The sequence below is a fragment of the Gossypium hirsutum genome, chromosome D12, assembly GCF_007990345.1.
Source record: "Gossypium hirsutum isolate 1008001.06 chromosome D12, Gossypium_hirsutum_v2.1, whole genome shotgun sequence".
Taxonomy (NCBI): Eukaryota; Viridiplantae; Streptophyta; class Magnoliopsida; order Malvales; family Malvaceae; genus Gossypium; species Gossypium hirsutum.
In genome coordinates this window covers 30762217-30781747 of record NC_053448.1, presented here as the reverse complement: position 1 = coordinate 30781747, position 19531 = coordinate 30762217, and the positions used below count along the sequence as shown (strand labels likewise).

The 19531-nt window shown below is 35.5% G+C and overlaps 3 protein-coding genes across 4 annotated transcripts; 1 reads left to right on the top strand and 2 right to left on the bottom strand.

Annotated features, from left to right (window-relative positions):
* The first annotated feature begins 6053 nt into the window (after positions 1–6053).
* On the top strand, positions 6054–7603 carry LOC107945717 (mitogen-activated protein kinase kinase kinase 20). Its single transcript, XM_016879814.2, has one exon. It carries the CDS (start codon positions 6162–6164, stop codon positions 7212–7214), a length of 1053 nt encoding a protein of 350 aa, XP_016735303.1. The 5' UTR covers positions 6054–6161; the 3' UTR covers positions 7215–7603.
* Positions 7604–8473: 870 nt separating this feature from the next.
* Positions 8474–10016, bottom strand: LOC107945716 (uncharacterized). Its single transcript, XM_016879813.2, has 3 exons — positions 9358–10016; positions 9077–9262; positions 8474–8940 (listed from the first exon to the last, which is right to left on the bottom strand). Exons 1-3 carry the CDS (start codon positions 9817–9819, stop codon positions 8656–8658), a joined length of 933 nt encoding a protein of 310 aa, XP_016735302.1. The 5' UTR covers positions 9820–10016; the 3' UTR covers positions 8474–8655.
* A 1309-nt stretch (positions 10017–11325) lies between these two features.
* On the bottom strand, positions 11326–17804 carry LOC107945714 (nicotinate phosphoribosyltransferase 2). Of its 2 annotated transcripts, none has more exons than XM_016879810.2 (15): positions 17458–17804; positions 16921–17068; positions 16681–16800; positions 16427–16561; positions 16284–16345; positions 16013–16088; positions 14816–14917; positions 14313–14429; positions 14150–14208; positions 13408–13582; positions 13154–13288; positions 12922–13020; positions 12260–12368; positions 11837–11949; positions 11326–11630 (listed from the first exon to the last, which is right to left on the bottom strand). In XM_016879810.2, the coding sequence occupies exons 1-15, from the start codon at positions 17631–17633 to the stop codon at positions 11583–11585; spliced, it is 1674 nt and encodes a 557-aa protein (XP_016735299.1). In that variant the 5' UTR covers positions 17634–17804; the 3' UTR covers positions 11326–11582. The 2 variants fall into 2 exon arrangements, with proteins under 2 accessions (XP_016735299.1, XP_016735298.1); XM_016879809.2 differs by having other exon boundaries at positions 11326–11750; positions 17458–17801.
* Positions 17805–19531: the final 1727 nt, after the last annotated feature.

Genomic DNA, 19531 nt, shown 5'->3' with positions numbered 1-19531 from the left:
CGGTTGTGGTACAGTATCAATATTCGAAGCTTGCATCTGATCGGCGACTGTCCAATAACAGTAATAGGAGCCCAACTCTGATTGACCCATCAACTCTAACCTTTTTCTTAGGCCTCTGAACAGAACTTGAGGGCTCCGAATCCCTCTTCTCCTACCTCTCTCTCGATTCTGGCACTAAGCGCACTTCACTTCCTCAGCGATCTTTATCTTATCAACCAATAGCGCAAAGTCTCGCTCTCTCTATGGAGCTATCAAAACCCTCAGGTAATCCCTGAGGCCATGCTCAAAGCGAACACATCGCTCGTACTCAGTCACCACCATAGCTCGCATATAGCGGCTCAATCTTAGAAATTGAGCCTCATACTCGACCACCGATCTATCTCCTTGAGTCAGATTTAGGAACTTCCTCCTATGGGCATCCACATAACTGGCCCCCACATACTTCCCCTGGAAAGTGGTCTTAAAGAACTCCCAGGTCAATCGATAGAACTGAGTGCCCTTCTTAACAGTGAGCCACCACTAATATGCGTCATCACATAGCAGCAATACAACCCCTTTAATTTCTACTCGGGAGTGCTGTCTAGATCGTCCACAATCCTCTCTGTGGCCTCTATCCAGTACTCAGCCACATTAGGGGCAACTCTAACAATACCCTTGAAAAGCTCAGCTCCTTTAGACCGGAGTAGTTCCGTAACCGACCCGCGGCCTCTAGCTCCAGTATTGGGCCCAACAACCCTCTCTAAAATCCTCAACATGGCCTGGGACAGTGCGTCGTCCCCAGCCGCTCGATCATGAAACCCAGCCCCTATCACAGGTGAAGTCGTTGTCTCACTAGTATCCAAATTAGGCAGATTGCTAAATGACGAAGACCCAGCTCGAGCACCTCTACGGCCTCTACCATGACCTCTTGTACCCCGTTCGCGAATACTTCTGGTGCTCATTGTCTAATTGTGTTTCATCTATATTAACAGTTTTATGCATCAGATTACAGCTCCAGTGTTTATTAACAGATATTTTATGAAAACAGTATCAGAAGTGTAAAGTTTGTTTCGTTCCTCGCAGTGTCAATCAATGTCTATCAGTGTTACTACAGTCTCAGTATACACTACTTTAAGTGTTTTCAGTGCAGTCTATCTATAGTAATCTTAGTATATACTACCTATAGCAATTTCAAGATATACTATCGAAAATAGTTTCAGAAAACTTACTGGATCGACGTCGGAGACTCGGTGTACCACATTTTCAGAAAAAATATTTAGAAATCAGTTCTCAGAAATCACGTCTTAAAAACCCACATCCACAGTTGAGTTTTGTAACCTGGCTCTGATACCACTAAATGTAACACCCTAAACCCGACATGGACGTTATGGTCGTATCTGGTGATGTCACATGGTAGCGTATTTAAAAATTGTAGCTTGTGTTGGATAAACTGTAACTTTGCTTAATTCATTTTTCGTTTAGAGTTTATCTCTTATTAATTCTAAAATTGTGATTTTTAGTTAATCGTTAGTTTTCAGGACATTATAGGTTGCAAAAGTTTTTCTTTTAAATACAAAATCCAAATTTTAAGCGAACATCCATAGAGACCTTTATTATAGGAAAATACCCCAAATAAAAGTTTAAAAACCTAATTAAATACGAAATGGTAAAAAAGGGTCATCTGGCCACCACTGAGTCTTTTATCGCTCCGATCCGCCTAATTCTAGGGATCACCTGTACAGATAAAACAGAAATATGAGTTTACGAAAACTCAGTATGTAATCCCCATATAAACAAGCAGTTAGAATGAAACCATAGTTTGGGCTTAAGCCCATTTCAGTAATAGTTTCAATTTTAGTTAGGGCCTTAGCCTATTACAGTATCAATATTCAGTACAGTAATAGTTATGCAGTATCAATTCCTACCCAGCTAGCCTCTACACTCTAATTCCGTCCAACCCTACACTCCATGTGGGGATATAATCAACCCACCCATCATTACACTTTAAAAAGTACTGGATGCGGCACTAGACAGTAGTTTGCAACTGAGCTACTAGTAAATTAGGCTCAAGGCCTTTTAGTACATTTCCTCCGAACATTATAATCCCCAACCCAATTCAATGCAATATACAAATATGACATACTATACATAATATCATGCATGTAAATCGGGCATACAGTATCAAATCAGTGGGACATCATCATGCTTAATCATATCAGTTATATAGTTATTTCACTCAACTAGGTGTCTAGGTAAGCTTATCGACCCTACAGTAGGTCCACAGTCGATTCAGGTAACCCGTGAAACCTTAGCACTAAAATAGTAAAAAAAGGCCTACAAGCCCATGATGTTCGCCCATATGGGCCCACACGCCCTGTGGCCCACATGACCCAAATTGGCATTGGTTGTGTACATTACGTGCCCTGGCCCAAAAATCTCACACGCTTATGTGGTTAACCCATATGGGCCCACACGCCCGTGTGGGCCTACACGCCCGTGTGGCCCATACGCCCTAATTCAGTTCGGCTCGTGTATCGCAGGCGACCAACCTCGTCGATCACACACTCGTGTTCGATCACACGGCCTACCACACGAATGGTCACGCACCCGTGCGGTGTCGACAGCCTCACTTTTTGGTTTTTCGTCGTTTTCTGTTTATATTGTTACGATTACACACCTGTAGTCTTTTCGATACCTAAGCCCTCCTAAGCACTTCAATATCTACAATTGACCAATCCAACATCATAATCAATCCTTCTTTACGATTAAACAACAAATCCCCAAACCAACGAACTCATCTAAAAAGCAATGAACACTTACTGCAAGGTTTCCAATCGACTTGCTAAGAAACAGTACGAAGGGGCCTCAATCCATACGGTATGCTGCCGTCAGAACCCCATAGTTAATTTATCAAAAATTACTCAATCAAAACAGTGTTAACAATTTACCACTTACCGCACGAGTGGCTAACGTTTGCACAAAAGAGAAGAACGAAACACACTCAAGAGTAAAGGAGAAGAAACAGCAGCAAGTGGAGAATTTTGGCTACAAACAACAAAAAGAAAAAGAAAAGACGAAGAGGGAAAAATAATCAGCAAAAAGTCAAATAGCAAAAATCGGCACCAAAGAACTAAGAATAGTCGATCGAAAGTTGAGAGAAACAAAAGCCAAAACCGAAATTAGACTTACCGCGTGCGCAAGACTCAATGTCGCGCCAAAAAACTATATGAATAGAGAGAACGAAAGGGAGAGTGGTACAAGAAAAACCAAAATTCGGCAGCAATGTGGGGAAGAAAGCAAATACAGATCAAAAAGAAAAGAAAATCACAATATTTCGGCAATGAGAAGGTAGAATAGCCGTAAAAAAAAGAGGAACACATTGGGGGTTTTTGAAATAGTAAAAAGAAATGAAATCAAATTTGGATAATCCCCAACCTTCCCTAATTCGCTCCTAAAAACTCTCCTACTATCCTTCCACAAACCATCAACTTCCCACTACACCTCAAATTCCTTATTTTCCTCCACCAATCCCACAACTACCGAAACCCCCTATTATGCTCCTAAAAAATCAGCCACAACACCCCCACACTCCTCAAAAACTTAGAATTTCGGTCAAACTACAACACTCATATGGCTCAAACAGTAAAAATTAATCCATTTAATCGCTTAGAGATTCAAACCTCAAACCTCCAGTCACTTAACACTTCACCTAACCACTAGACCAGCAGACCCATTCTAACATACTTTACCAACATTTATTTATAAGCCTACTGACTAGCAATAGGGCTTTGTTCAGAAAAATACAAAAATTTTCTCAAGACAAGGCTTGAACTTAAGACCTCACACACACACTCAAAGCACTTAACCACTGAAACAGATACACAGTTGTTTCATAAATACATGGAAACAAATATACAAACTTTGGGGCTTTACAGGTTAAATTATCAATTCAGTCCCTAATCGATTATTATGTTACCACTAGCGAAAGAAATCCATAGTGGTTAAATTATACCACCTTTATAATTTTATCCCTATACTAAAATAGATTATTCAACAATCAAATTAACAAACCAGAATTTCGTATAACATTATCATAGACTAATAAATATTAAATATTAAAACTTACTGACTCAATCATTGGTAAAGAAGATTTCGAAACTATCATTTTCGATACCACTAAAAACGGGCTATTACAAAAGCACCATTGGAAGTTGGAAATGGCAAGGGTTCCTTGATTTTTGTTTGAGAGATTTTTTTTTTCAATAAAAATTTTATTTTTAAAGAGCTAAAATTCTCATGTGATCATGATATGGAATTTTAATATTAGGTAAAATTTATATAAATTATTTATTAATTTTAGAAATTCTTATTTCTCTTAGTTATTTTAGTATAGGGTAATCAAAATATTGAATTTTAATATTAGGTAAATTTATATAAATTATTTATTAATTTTATAAATTCTGATTTCTCTTAGTCAAGGTAATCAAAATAATGAAACCTTATATTTTCAGTGCGAACTTATCCAAAATAAAAACTTATAAATATTGAATGGCTAATTTTATAATTTATTTAATTATTTTATACATTTTTATTCCCCAAATGACAATTTAGTGAAATTCAAATTTGGGTAAATTACATCAATAGTCACTCAACTTTGGGATAGCTGACAAAACAGTTACTTTGGTTTTAATTTAGTCACCAACTTTCGAAAAATAACAAATTAGTCATTAACGTTATCAAAAAGTGACAAACCATTTACCCACTAACATTTTCCATTACATACCTAATGGGACAGGTGACGTGGCCAGTTAACTAGCTAACGTGGCTAGTTAACTAGCCATGTTGGATGTCCACAGTGAAAACCCACCCAATTTAAGAAGAAATTGAAAAAAAAAACCCTAATAACAGAAGAAGAAGAGACTGTAAAATCCCTCTCAAAGTCTCTAATGACCCTACAAACAAACTAACAGCACCAAGGACAAGTGCTCCAGCCACCACCACTTGCACCACCATTAAAATGGGTTAATATTTTTTCCCCAATATTCTTCTTCTTCTTCCCTTAATTGATGTTGTTGTGGATAAATTTCAACCTCCCCCAACACTTGCACAACCAAATATATACTTCACTAATTTTTCCAAGGTTAAACTTTGTCCCACAGATTTATGAAATACTAAATCACCAAAAATAAATAAAAAGCCTTCTCTGCCTAATTTTGGTCAATAACAATACATAAGTAACTAGAACAAAAAACAAAGATTGGAGGACAATAAGAAGAATAAAGCGGGAGAAAGAGAGAAAGATATGGGTTTTTAGTATTTTACCATTTTCTAAATCTTAATTTTGGTTTCAATTTCTTTTTATTGTCTTCTCCTTTCTTTTCTGCGTAAGAAACAAGTAAGGTGAAAAAGAAAAACACTCAACACAAAGAAGAAAAAAAGAGCTTTCAGATCTGGGTCTTTCCTTTCATTGTTTGCTTCCCCACTATTTTTTTTTCTTTTTTGTTCTAGCCAAATACTACAAGTTAACGAAATGGTGTAAAGCTTTCAGATCTGGGTCTCCCATTTCATATTTTGCTTCCCCACTGTTTTCCTTTTTCAGATGTGGTTTTTTCTTTTTCTTTTTCGTCGTTTCCACTTGGGATGCCAACATGGCAAGTTAACAGGCCACCTCAGCTTTCTGTTACGTCTGTAATGATAATAACTGTTTTGTCATTTTTCAAAAGTTGAGTGACTGAATTGAAACTAGAGTAACTGTTTTCTCAGGTATCTCAAAGTTAAGAGATTGTTGGTGTAATTTACCCTTAAAATTTTGTAAGAAACAATAGTTGGGGATCCACGTAGTTAGTAAAAAAAGATTTATGGATTCTCCACATCAACCATGTTTTAAAGACCGGGGTTAAGCTATTTTTTCATATTCAAAATTTGGGAAATCAAATTAAAGAAGAAGAAAAAAAAACATCACGTGCATTAATTATAAGAAAATGAAAACTCGTACTTAATTAATAAACCCTCTAATTTTTTTTTTTTTAAATCCTTCTCCTAGTGGTAGTGTATATATATAAAAAGACATTGCGCCACCATAATGCCCTGCGTACCCTTAATTTGCATTCCTTTCTTTCTCTCAAAGAAACAAAACATCCTTCCATTCTTCCTAAACCCAAACTGGGAAAACTGAGGTTCAAATGGAGTGGGTTCGCGGGGATAGGATTGGATGTGGAAGTTTCGGCACTGTGAATTTGGTGGCTCCTGGAAAATATTTTCCAAAATATCCTTTAATGGCTGTTAAGTCTTGTGCAACCATCGACTCTGTTTCTCTCAAGAACGAGAAGGAAGTGTTTGATCAACTTGGTTTTTGCCCGCAAATCATCCGTTGCTTTGGTGACGATTACACTGTTGAGAATGGGGAGAAGGTTTATAATCTGTTCTTGGAGTACGCTCAGAAAGGAAGCTTGGCCGATCAGGTCAAGAGAAATGGTGGAAACTTGACGGAACCCGATGTTAGAAGATACGTTAGGTCCATACTTAGAGGGCTAAGCTTCGTTCACGCCAAAGGGTTCGCTCACTGTGATATTAAGCTTCAAAATATTCTTTTGTTTGGGAATGGCGATGTGAAGATAGCTGATTTTGGATTAGCAAAGAGAAGAGGAGAAAAACAGGGGAGGATGGAAATCAGGGGAACTCCTTTGAATATCGCACCAGAGTCTGTTAATGGAAACGATTATGATTCAGCAGTGGATATATGGGCACTTGGATGCGCCATTGTTGAGATGTTTACTGGGAAACCAGCCTGGAATTTCAAACCAGGAACCAACCTGGCTGCTTTGTTGATTCGAATTGGGGTTGGTGATGAATTGCCCGGAATCCCTCAAGAGTTATCGGAGGAAGGAAAAGATTTTCTTGGAAAATGCTTCGTTAAGGATCCCGACAACAGATGGACGGCTGAGATGCTCCTCCATCATCCTTTAATGGCTGGTGAAGAAGAAGAATCAACGTCTCCAAATTGTTATTTTGATGAACTTTCAGAATCACCGAGATGCCATTTCGATTTCCCAGACTGGGTTTCAACTCAATCAACAGCTTCTTCTCAATCGATTTTCCAAGAAAATTCAAGGATCGGGTATTCGTTTTCCAGTCACAGTTTATCAACTTCGGATCGGATTCGTGAATTGGCTTGTGATGAGGCACCCAGTTGGTTAGTTTCAGAGAGCTGGATCACCGTGAGAAAAGTTGTTTAATTATCCTTAATCAAATCTGACGGCCTTGATCCAATTGGTGGTGATCTTTATTGTAAATGATTAGAGGAAGAAAACAGAGATTTGACTGACATTTTTTTTTAATCTTTTTGCTGATGAAGAAGAGTTGCGATTGGCTACACAAATAGCCAAATATTTTGTATAGGCCAACCCGAGTTGTAAAGAATTTTATGGGTAAATTGTTCATCGACAGCATTTTTGAGGTTTGAAATTTTAACAATTGACTTGAGTAATCCAAAGCTTTTAAGACTTGTAGTTTCAAAAGTAGTCGTGTTTGACAGTGTGAAATGGATTCACGTGTGAAAACATTGAAACTTGTGCTTGTTCCATTGATAGATTAATTTTGTCCAATATTATTATTGTTGTTGTTTAGACAAAGAAATGGTGAAATGAATGATAAAAACAGATTTCCATGGTTTAAGCAATAATGATTTCTCAACACCCTGCCCACTCTTCTGCTTTGACTGTCTTTCCCCGTCGGTGTGTGGATTTATGAAGGTTGCTTCACCTAATTTCATGCATATTACCTTTTTCCTCCATAGATGATTAAGAGTGGTTTAATACTTTAATTGCGAATAAATTAACAGTGGACCTCTCCCTCGTCAAAAATTGCTAGTCTAGTATGATGACATTGAAGTTGGAAGCAAAGGGCGGCTAGTTAAGGCGTGGTTGGTAATGGCCAGAATTACAAGAGTTAGACCCCTAAAGCAGCTTGCCCCACATCCAAAAACTGCCATATTCTTTGGTTTTTCATTTCAAAGATGCTTTTATCTTCATTACCAAACTTAAATGGAGTTAGGAAAACTGAATTAAACCCTTTTGGTATAATAACGTATGCCCCAGGATACCTACCTGCCTTAGGTGCACGTCAGCAGATGGAAGCTGCAAACAGTTGCTTTTCAATTTGGGTTTGCTTATTTAGGTATAAATTAAAAGGACAAGGACTTGTCAAAATAAAAAATTATACTTTTTTATAATTTTCACATATTTTATTTTATTTTACAAAAATTATTTTGAAAATTTTCAACACTAATTTTTCATTTCCCAAGAAAAGGGAAATGAAAGTATTCCATGGATGAAGCATTTATTAGTGGATATAATCTAAAGTTCAAAAATCTTACATCTTGGACCAATAGTAATGGATTCAAGGTTGCAAAATGTGAAATTGACATGAATTCCTGTTACTAATCATATTTTACACATCCTAATGCCCCATTTTGGGAGGCCATAAAAGAACGATAAAAGCAAAATAGGCATCCATTAAAAAATGTCGGCCAAACTCCAAATTACAAGTCTTGAAAACAAATATTGAAACCACCGACCCACCCCTACTACATTTCCAATGCCCTTGAGAATCATTAAATATCCTTCCCAGAATCTAAGCCTGGCTGTTGATAGAAAGTACAACAGATGTATTGAATTATTAGCTGTAACTGCATTTGTTTTTTAGTGAAATAGCTTTACTCATCTTTTTGGGGTCCATGGTAACCCAACATTGAATTCTTTTATAGAACTTGGGCTTCACCAACTTTCCCAAAACATAAGCTCTGGAACGAACCATGAAGTCAAGTGTCAATGGCACAGGTTGAGTGGGTGCACCATTGAGACTAGCCAAGCTAGCTCCCCCTCCATACAACGGAATATGACTCCCTTCCATCATCACAATCAATGCTCTTTGGCTCTTTCTTGATTGATAAAATTTGTGTATCTGCAAAATAAACCATATATAATATAATAATGATTTGCTTAGGAAGAATAAATAAATGAACCCCCCATTCTGAAAGAAGACAAAAGTGCATAGAACATTTAATATTAGTGAAGTGATGGGGTCATTGCTGATTTACCGATCCAGTGGCCACTGTGAGCTGAGAGTAAGAGAGATGTAAGGGTGTTGATGTTACATGAACCCCAAAAAATGTAGCTGTGTTTCGATATGTGAGCTTCACTGTGCAGTTCATCGACACCATTTCAGTACTCACCCCTGAGAAATCTGCACCAGCTTGTACCACAAATTCATTGAACGAAATGCTCTACAACAACAACAATCAATACCCTTTACACAATTTTGTTAAAGCTAAGAGAATGCATGGCAGATGTAGAAATGATTGGATTTTTTTTTTTTTACCTTCATGGTGATTTTAGGTTTCTGAGGTCTACTAGCGCCCCATAGGATCAAGGAAAACGTAGTGAAAAGCACGAAGAAGCCAACAAGAAAGGAGAGGAAATAGCAACGTCGACGGTGTAGGGCATGATGGGCAGCTTCACCGTCAAGCAAAGCTTCTTCTTCAATGGCGTCGAACTCTTTCCATGACTGCTTATTGGTGCGAGGCTTGCGAGATCCATGGTGTTTTGAGAGGCGGGTGGAAGAAGACTCGCGGGAAGAATGAGGGCCTAAGGAAGAGTTGGAGTGAGAATGGGTGGGGCTGAGCACCGGGGTGGAGTTGAAGGAGTTGGTAGTCTTTTCACCATCATGGGAATCCCTTGATGGACTCTGAACGTAGTACATTTGTCGACGAGGGGACCTTGGTGGCGATGATTGACTTAGGCTGCTCGCCTCGGAGTCTGTCTTGGCCAGATCACCCGGCATTTTAACCTTGTTTTTCTATTGCTGTTGTTTGAGTTGAAGAAAGAAAGAGGAGGGGAGAGGGGGTTTGGTATTTGATGGATTTGTTTGTATGTTTATGAAGTAGAGATCTTTCAAAGGTAGATTTATGTAAGCACGTTGCAATTGTGTTTTTTAATTAATGAGAGAAGATGGGACTTAACACACTGACAAATGGCAGTTGTTTCCTGTTAAATTCCCTTTTTATCTTTCCTTTTTTGTGTGTATGTATGTAATTGTCAACATTTAACTCTTTTTATACAGAAGTATAGCTTCAGTGCAGAACTCCTGCATGAATATTTATAACAGTGAAAGGAACTCTTAAAGATGAGTCCACTCTACTGTGAGTGAATCAAGATAAAAGCAACTGCACTGAATTACCCAGACAAGACTAACCCGTAAAGATATGGCCGTGTCCCTCAAAATCTCTGTCCATCTTATATTCTAAAGTGTAAAGCAAAATCTTAAAGCTTCTTGTTTATGATCCCTTCAGTTCTCTGTCCATCTTACATCCTTAAGTTCTCTCAAACCCACAACCTTCAAAAGGGCATTGGTGCCTACTGAATAGTAAACTTAATTGATTCAGTCATTCAAGCAAATATATGTTAAATGGTTGGTGAGTTGGTCGGCGATTTATCATGTGCCTGATACAGTAACTTAGATTGAGTAAAGGGCGCTAATCAATGCACCTTTCCTAGGTTTTAGTTGACGAATTATCTTCACCTTTGTCAATAAACACTACTGATATTTACCTGCTGTGTTAATCTTTCTATTCAGTGGATTGACACCAAAGCTTCAATATTTCTCCACCTAAAAAAAATCTCGATAGATTGACCACAAATTAAAATCCTAAGATCTGAAGGACTAAAATGATTAGTACATTATAAAGTAGTGTGAATGGTGATTTTTTCCTTGCCCATTTCATAATCTAAATCTCCCATTACTCAGATTTTTCTTTTTTCAAGAGGAAAACGAAATCGTATTGTTGAGATGTAAACTTGACATAATATCAACAAATCTTGTTTATATTTATACCTCTGCTTTGGTACCTTCTTTTTTTTTTCAAATAAACATCTATTAAAACAACCAGCATCTTAAATCCAATAATCAGATCCAGCTGTGTCGTAGCGTAGCTTGTATTTTCTTGGCCTGCATTTGATAACATATCTGTCCATGGATTTGATCATGGCATGAATTTTTATATATAATTTTACCCAAGTCCAGTCCACTCGAACCTGGCTAGCTTGTGAACCCAATTTGTTATTCACTAAATAATAAATAGAAAAACATTTTTTTCTATTATTATTGAATAGAAACTCAATAATCCAATTTGTTAATCTTTTGTCCAAGATTAGGCTCATACCGGTTGGGAGAATAATTAGATGTTTAGGCTAAAGTCAAATAGATCAGCGGACAAATAGACATATTGCAAAAGGAAAGGAAAAGAAAAAGCAGATATTGTGAAAAACAGAAGCAACTTCACAGTTTCAATGACCAAATCCAAGAAAAATCAAAATTTCACATTAGAAATTGGCATCCTAGATTTGTGCCATCAATTTCGTGTTCTGAGTAGAAGAAAATTTCTATGGCTCTAAGCTGTTTTTCTTTTGTATGCAAGATTTACACATGATCCTTGGTTCCAAAAATTTTGGACAGCGGAAAAGGAAATGTTCCATTTCATTCAAGCATTGCAAAAAATAATGGATTATTAAAGTATAAAGACAAGACACCAATGTGATGTATGAAGACTATGTTAAAGAAGCTCCTCCAACTCGATTGGAATCATTACTTTGTACCTGCTATTTGTAAGCTATATCATATCAATTTATCTGGGATTGTCACTGCAGCTCCCCGACAGGAGCCTCATTGAGCCATAGGAAATGGATGAAATCATACAGTTTTGCACTTACGCTCACCTGGTTAGTGATAAGAAAAATACTTTTAAACTAGTAATAAGTTTGACTAGGGAAAGGATATTTTCACGAATTTCATCTCGCAATACCTTGTATGGTGTTGGGTTTAATCTCCTGATGTGATCAGGCCTCATTTGCTCAAGCTGTTTGATGCAATGGTCCCTAATGTCCTTCAGAGCTGGTAACTCTTCCCTTACTTTACCTTCAACAGACAAAAAATAAAAATATTTGCTTCAAAAAATGGAAATCATAAAGTAGCTCAGGAGCCTCTCTTCTGCTCACAAAGACTGGAACTGACCCAGTATTCAATATTGAGGTGGCAAGGGAACAGGGAATACTGTTTCTGTGGTATCCTCATGTTCTACAGACAATGCTAAATCTATTTAAAGCTGGACCAATGCAAGCATAAAATACTGAATTAAGAATACTGAATTGATAAGATTATCCATTCTCCCATGATAGGTGCTGAATTATACTCTTCCATGGTGAAGATGGATATTCTGAGCTCCTACCTGATTTTCCAGGCCAGTAACACTTAAGAAGCTCCTCCACACGCTTTGGTACCACATATGCTCTTTGGGATTCACTAAAAGGGTGACGGCATAGGATTCGTTCTCCAACCTGCAAAATCAAAGAGTGCAAAAATGAGGTCATTCGGCCTCATCATTGTAGCATCTATGGCGTTAAGTATATACACTGGTATTGTGCAAACATTAGCAGTTGGTGACATAACAGAGGAGTAAAACAATCCAAGCAAAAAAGAGATCATTTTGAAATTAAGCTGAGCAAGCTGCTGCGGTGGGGAATTGTAATCTTACAAAAAGTGCACTCTAGTACTACAAAGTCAAAACTGTCACTGGTGAATATCATCGTAATTAATTAGTTTTTGAAAAAAGGTACAAACATTCATTTTAGATGTGGATAACTAATAAGACCATCAATTATATACTGTCAAAATTTTGAACTGGCGTATTAGAGTTTAATATGTAGATCATAATGCATGAAGTTAAGCATGCATTTAAGTTTAAAAGATAAAATGATAGTACCATTCTATGTTGACTTCTCAGGGTAAGTTAAAATTACTTCTAAAATATTTTATGATACTAAACAGAAAAATATAAATAAATAAGAAGAGAATGTCGGTAGCTAATCACTGAAACACTCGACTTATTACCTTTGGACATGGTTCATTTTCCCCTGTCATTATGTCTACCAGGGAATATCCTTCTTTGCCATATAATCTGTAACATCTTTTTTTGCATGGTATAGAGACCTAGAATTTAAGAAATAAATAAATGAAAAGAGAGAGAGAGAGAGAGAGAGAGAGAGAGAGAGAGAAAATGAAGGAAATGCGTTATATGATGAAGAAAGCATGCCGCTAAAATTTCTTCGCAGCCCAGTCAAACCTTAGATACATCCTCTGAAAGTTTGATGCGTGGTTGATTATTGATCTCAACAAGCTTGAAGACACAGCCTAAAGCGGCTTGTGCATAGCAAGTTACCAAATAGGTTCCTATTCCAAAACAATCCACCTCATGACCCTGCAGAGAAAAAGTGTGATCCCTCATGAGTAATGTACTAATTGGAGGCATTGTTGTCAAGATTCAGGCTGTTAAACAGTAATGAATTATTCAAAGACGTTTTCATCTAGATCGCAAACCTGCTTTCTTATCGCATCCAAAGTTTCTTCATTTAAATCATTACTAGCAGTAATGATCATCTTTCCAAAACCAGGAACCCCAAGTTCTTTCTCAATTGTATGAAAGATCTTTCGGGCTTCACTAGACAAGTACGCTAGGTCACCAGAGTCCAATCTAATGCCAACTGCTCTATACCTGCAGTTTTTGCATTTTTTAACTTATCAGTGGAATAAGTATGACCAAATGCCTACTAGCATGGATGAAATCCAAAATAACATAATTCTTTCAGATATTATGAAGACAAAAGTATGACCTACAAACTATATGATCCATCACAAAAGGAAAAGCCCAACAAATAATAGCCTTTAATTCAACTATGTTTTTACGCATAAACTGAAAAGGAGAAGCAGTAGATTCAGCATCTGTTGGCATGGCACTAAAAGCAATGTTACTTGGCGCCTTCTTCACATGTTTTGATTTTAATTTACATTTAGCCATCAGAACACCACTATAAAATCATACATTAATTCATTTCTTTCAACCCATCAAGCAGAATGCTAGCATGCGACTAATGCAATCATTCAGCTTATATATCATGTTTGAAAGTCGTCAAAAAGACAATGAAAAATTATTGAACTGCAGATAAGCACAGATAATGTATCAAAATGGGGGCAAAAGGAATTCTTTTGACCCAAATTTGTGCAAGTAAGGAATTGTTATTATACGAAGTAAAACTTCTATATATAAGCCTTCAAGACATACCCCAAGTCACTAAGTGCCAAAGCAACTGCACAAAAGTTGGGGACTCCACTCCTTATTACCTAGTAAAGTGGATGTCAAAACTCCAATGTTAGTGCAGATATATGACAAGAAAAGACTACCTCTAATTCAGTTTAAAGCTAAAAATTAAGGAAGGTCTACTTACATCATATGTATCTACAAGAGCAAGAAAGTTGTTAGGAAATGCCAAAGCATATGATATAAAAGCTGCTAATTCACTCTGATTGGTCTCTCCAAAAATGCCACCAAGTGATTTCAACCACTACAAAACATGCAACAATTAAACACATAAGGTGGGTGAAGCAACAATTAAATATATCAATATAGATATGACTTGGGTTTTGAGAACTAAAAGCGGCTAAATGCCAGAATAAATGCTTTGCACTTTCTATTCTGAAACTCTGTTCTTTTAATGGGTTTTGAGATTGAGGGCTTCTTTGTGAAATTGCAATTGTAGGCCATTGGGGCTCTAGGGAGAAAAAAATGTAAGCTTGATTGCCCAATTTTGATTCACTTCCACATCTAGCACTAATGTATTTTGGTTAATGTACTTTGACAAAAGTAATAGCGTAATGTATATCTCTAGCTAAACATGAAAAGCACAATACATAATCTAAAAACAAAAATGTAATGGGCCATCCACAACACCTGTATTTTGCTTAACCATGAATGAACAAGAGTGACAAAGTCCTCACAAGTACTTGAACCATCAGAGCTACATAGAGATCTTTCCAGGATTTCATCAGGGCTCTGCAAATTAAATTTTGAATAATCTCATATTCAAAGAAGCATTAAAAAGAATCGTACAACGACAGAACAATATTCAATGCATGAAAACACCAAAAGAATCCTACAAGGACACCATATACAGAAAACTGAAAGAAATAATAAGCAATTCAAAAGGGCAGTATCTAATCTAAGCTTGCTCCCAAACATTACATTTTATGGAGTATGGACCCATTAAAAAAACAGACAAGAAACCAAAGTATCAATCAAATAACATTAAGGCCTATAGTCAATAGCCAATGGCAAGGATTAAACTCAAGCACATTATAGGAAACTAATAAATACAATTGTCAAATTAAAGGCAGTATAGACAGAAAAAACTTTATTTGCCACTCAAATCTTGTCTCTTGCAGCCACTTCATGTCATACATATATGCACGTTGGTACTACTGCACATATATTAATAATTGAGTAATCAATGAAAATTAACAGGGTCAACAACGAATGCTAAATTTAACTAGGCTTGCAATTTTGGAACTAGTTTGACCTCAAAACATGTCCAATCATTCCTGTGAAATATTCTGGTTAAGCTTCTACAAGTGAATATGCCCATATCCTAAAGCACAATATCAAATTTAGTATCTAAATTTTATTTTCTTGAAAAGATATATTTGCAGCAGCCAAAGTTGCACTAGTGCAATTTAGAGAACATTACTCATCGATATCATCAATTAGCGAGTTTAATAGAAAAAGCATACCAAAGGTACAAAAGATATTTTCAAATTGATTAAAGAAAAGATTCACCAGTTTAGTCAGCCTTAGAATAAAAGCAAATAAGTTCCTATACATAAAAGATACTTAAAGTTTCTGTTTTGCTAAAACCACCAGTTTCATGACATAATTCACATAACAAAGTTTCCCAGTTTATGAAAATATATAGAGATAGGCAGAATTTAGGAGGAATAAAACATGATTTATGACCAAGAATAGTTCTGCATCATATAAAGTTATAGAATATCATACAAGTAAAAACTTGAGCATATTCCCCTAGTTAGTTTATGTTTAATAAACAATATATAAATTAAGATCTCGAGTTAATTTCCAGTAAAATTTACCAACCATAAATGAGCTAACAAAAGCATGAGAATGTGTCCCACGAAGAGGTATACCGAATAACCTCCCAGCTGCAACATTGCTGGTCAAAACACAACATAAAAACAGAAGCACACCAACTGAAATATTAGCTTAGATCAAGACTCCACATTAGTTAAGAATAAACAAGAATCATAAGCTCTGAATAGCTTCAAGATCAGCAGAGGAAAAACATTAATTTTACTAAAGGAAAACATGAAAGCAGTGCAAAACAGGATACAAATACTCAGCAAACCACCTTGTTGCATCAAAACCTCCAATATAGCAATACTTTGATGCCCCTATAGCTCCATCAGGTCCCTGTGTTTAACATGAGTGGAAATATTTCACAAAGAGAAACCCAGATATTGACACTTCAAACAAGGGGGAAAATTCATTAACCTGAGCCCTTCGAAGCCCAAACTCAAACAACATTTTAGATTGTCCAGCAACAAGTCTATGTCTAGCCGCATTTGTAGTCACTAAGGATGCAAAATTCACAAGGTTCAGAACTGGAGTCTCCAGCAATTGAACCACCTAAAAACAACAAATTCAAATACAGAGAAAAGGCAAGATGTAAAACGAAGGAGCCTAAAACAAATACCAAATTCAAGACAAACTGATGGGACCAAAATATTTAGTTAAAGCGTACTCACAGCGACTGGCCCTTCAAGTCTAAGTAGGGGAACCTTTGGGAAAACAACTGTTCCCTCTGAAATAGCATACACTTCAACATCAGAGCAGTCTATTTCTCTTAAATAATTCAAAAAGCCTTCCTGCCATTTGCAAAGACAATGAATGAGCTAACCACTAAATATACAAGAAAAGGTCGGAAAAGAAATGATCTACAACCAGAATCTCATTACTTGAATCCTCTATAACTTAGTTTGGTTTACCTCACATGAACCAGGCAAGCTTTTATGGATAAAGGAGACCTCTTCCTCAGTTAACTTGAAATTAGCAATGAGCTTTATGCATTCTTCCAAACCAGCAAACACTGTAAATTCACCACCAAACGGGTTCTTTCGGAAATATAGATCGAACCTGAATGCACGTTTTAAATTTTAAATCAAAAGCTCAAACATTCGATCTTTCCAAATGGAAATACTTTGAATTTTTCATTTCCGAAACTAACATGGAATAATTAAAATACCAATAGTTTAAAATTTTGTTTTCTATTATTTAATGCTAAATGAACTAAATACCAACTTGAACATCATCGAATGATAAAGTCAAAAGGAAAATAAGAAAGAAAAGGAAATCTAGCGGAAACAAGAAACTATAACTAACTACCTAACTAATAACAACATAGCAACCATAATCTACATCCAAGCCGATTTTTCATAGTAGCCAAACAAAGCATAGATAAGAAAGCGAGAAAAAAAAGAGATTTTATTCAAAATGAAAAGAAATTGGAAGAGTTGGAAAGTTACACGGCTCGTTCATTGTGTTTGCCGGCTTTCCAATAAGCGTAAGCCATGGTGAACTGATAAAGATCGGTAAGAAGAGGGGTGACCATGGGATTGGTTGGGCCGTCCATGACCCGACCCGCATTTTGACTCGCTCTGGCCTCCATTGTAATAAATAAAATCCTTCCGCCCGCCTGCATTTTATAGTGGTAGAGGAGGAGAGCAAGCGTGTGGCTCACGAGAGCATAAGAAGAAAGAAGTACGAAAGTTGATGAGATGGAAATCGTATTTTGGTTTTTCTTTTTCTGTGAGAAAATTGAGGAAAATAAAAATTAATAAAAAAAACTTTGGAATTGAATTAGATTCCAGCTAAATTGAAAAGGTTTAATATTTTAATTATCTTAAAATAAATAATCAATAATAATAAAATGATTACAAGGAATTCAAAAATAGCGAAAAGTATAGCTGCTTAGTCAGCCTTTAAGAGCGTGACGTGTACAGATTGCCTTTTCTTTGTGGACCTTACAAATCTTCTCCATTTTATTGGAGCTTGGATGATTTGTCTTTTTAAAAAAAAAAAAAAAAAAAACTTTTATTAACTTCGAAATAAGTGAACTTAAATGTCATTGTTAAAAATTTATTTTATCAATTGATATTTTAACATATGATTGGAATTCTAGATTTTCTTTAAAAAAGGTTTTTTATTGTTTTCTTTTTATTTATTTACATGATGTTTTCGCTTTTTCTTTTTATAGTTTCAATTTATGAATTTAATTACAATTTCTTTTTAACTTTAAAGACTTTGGTTCAAATCGTTATAAAAGTATAACTCTATTTTGAATCATATAAATGTAAGAAATTTTTTATTTTATTTCAATGTTTCTATTAGATAAAAATAGAAATGGATAAATATTGATTTTATACATGAATTTTTTATTTAATTCAGCATACCATTAGCACAATTATCAAAATTAAAATTTTATATGACTTTGATGTACGGTTGCACCAATATGTGATTATGGAAGAATTTCCAAGAAAACACAGATTTAGAAATTTGAACACATTTTGGAATTTCCAAGATTGGAGAATTAAAGAAAATATTAAACGTCCATATTCCCTTTTTGACTTTCCTTACCAAGTTCTTTGCCTCATAAAAACGAAATTAAATAATTATAAGTTTAAATTTTGAAATATGAAAGGATAAAATAAAGTTTTATAGGTCATTCACTTATTCCATTCAATTAAATTCAATTAAGTCTCCTATTAACCATTTTTATCTTTCACCACATTCACCATTAAAATCAATTGATTTACTCTTATATTTTCTTATAAAATTTATAAAAATATTAAAAATTATATAAACTTATAAAAAATAAAAAATCATAAAAAATTTATAAATTTTATAAAATTTTATAATAAGTTCTATTAATTTATAAAATATATTTAAAATTTATAAAAAATTAGAAATTATAAAAGAAATCGTTTAAACCCCTAAAATCACAATGACCACATAACATCAAACCAATTGTTGAATAATGGGAATAGTTATCAGATTGTTAGGGTCATTTTCATGTTGAATAAAATGTTCTCGATCTTCCACAAATAAAACGATAATTGTGAGACCTTCTCCTTTTTATTGATAAATTATTTTTTAATTTTATGTTGAGTCAAACCCGAACTATGCAACGAACACGAATGAAAATCGAGGAAATTGGACATGTACAAATATTTACATGGAAAAATCCTTCCGAAGAGGATAAAAAACCACGAGCAAATAAAACTTCACTAAAATGGAAAAAACCGAAAAGGGGAGTATAAGATGGAGAAACAAATAAAGCTTGAACCCGAATACAAAGATTCCCCAAAATTCACACAAACTCTCTCTTAATTTTGTTGTTGTTATTCTAAACTATCTGGAGTTACTAAGAGACCTATTTATAGTTTGAATTTCGTGTACAAATATTACTAAAACATCTATTGAATAATCAGAGTTAGACTGGAAAAATATAGCAGAGTTTAACCAGAAGAAGAAACCTGGTTGAGTAGGGAACACATTGCCACATCGTGATGTCACTATCAGCTCATCGGGACATCCATA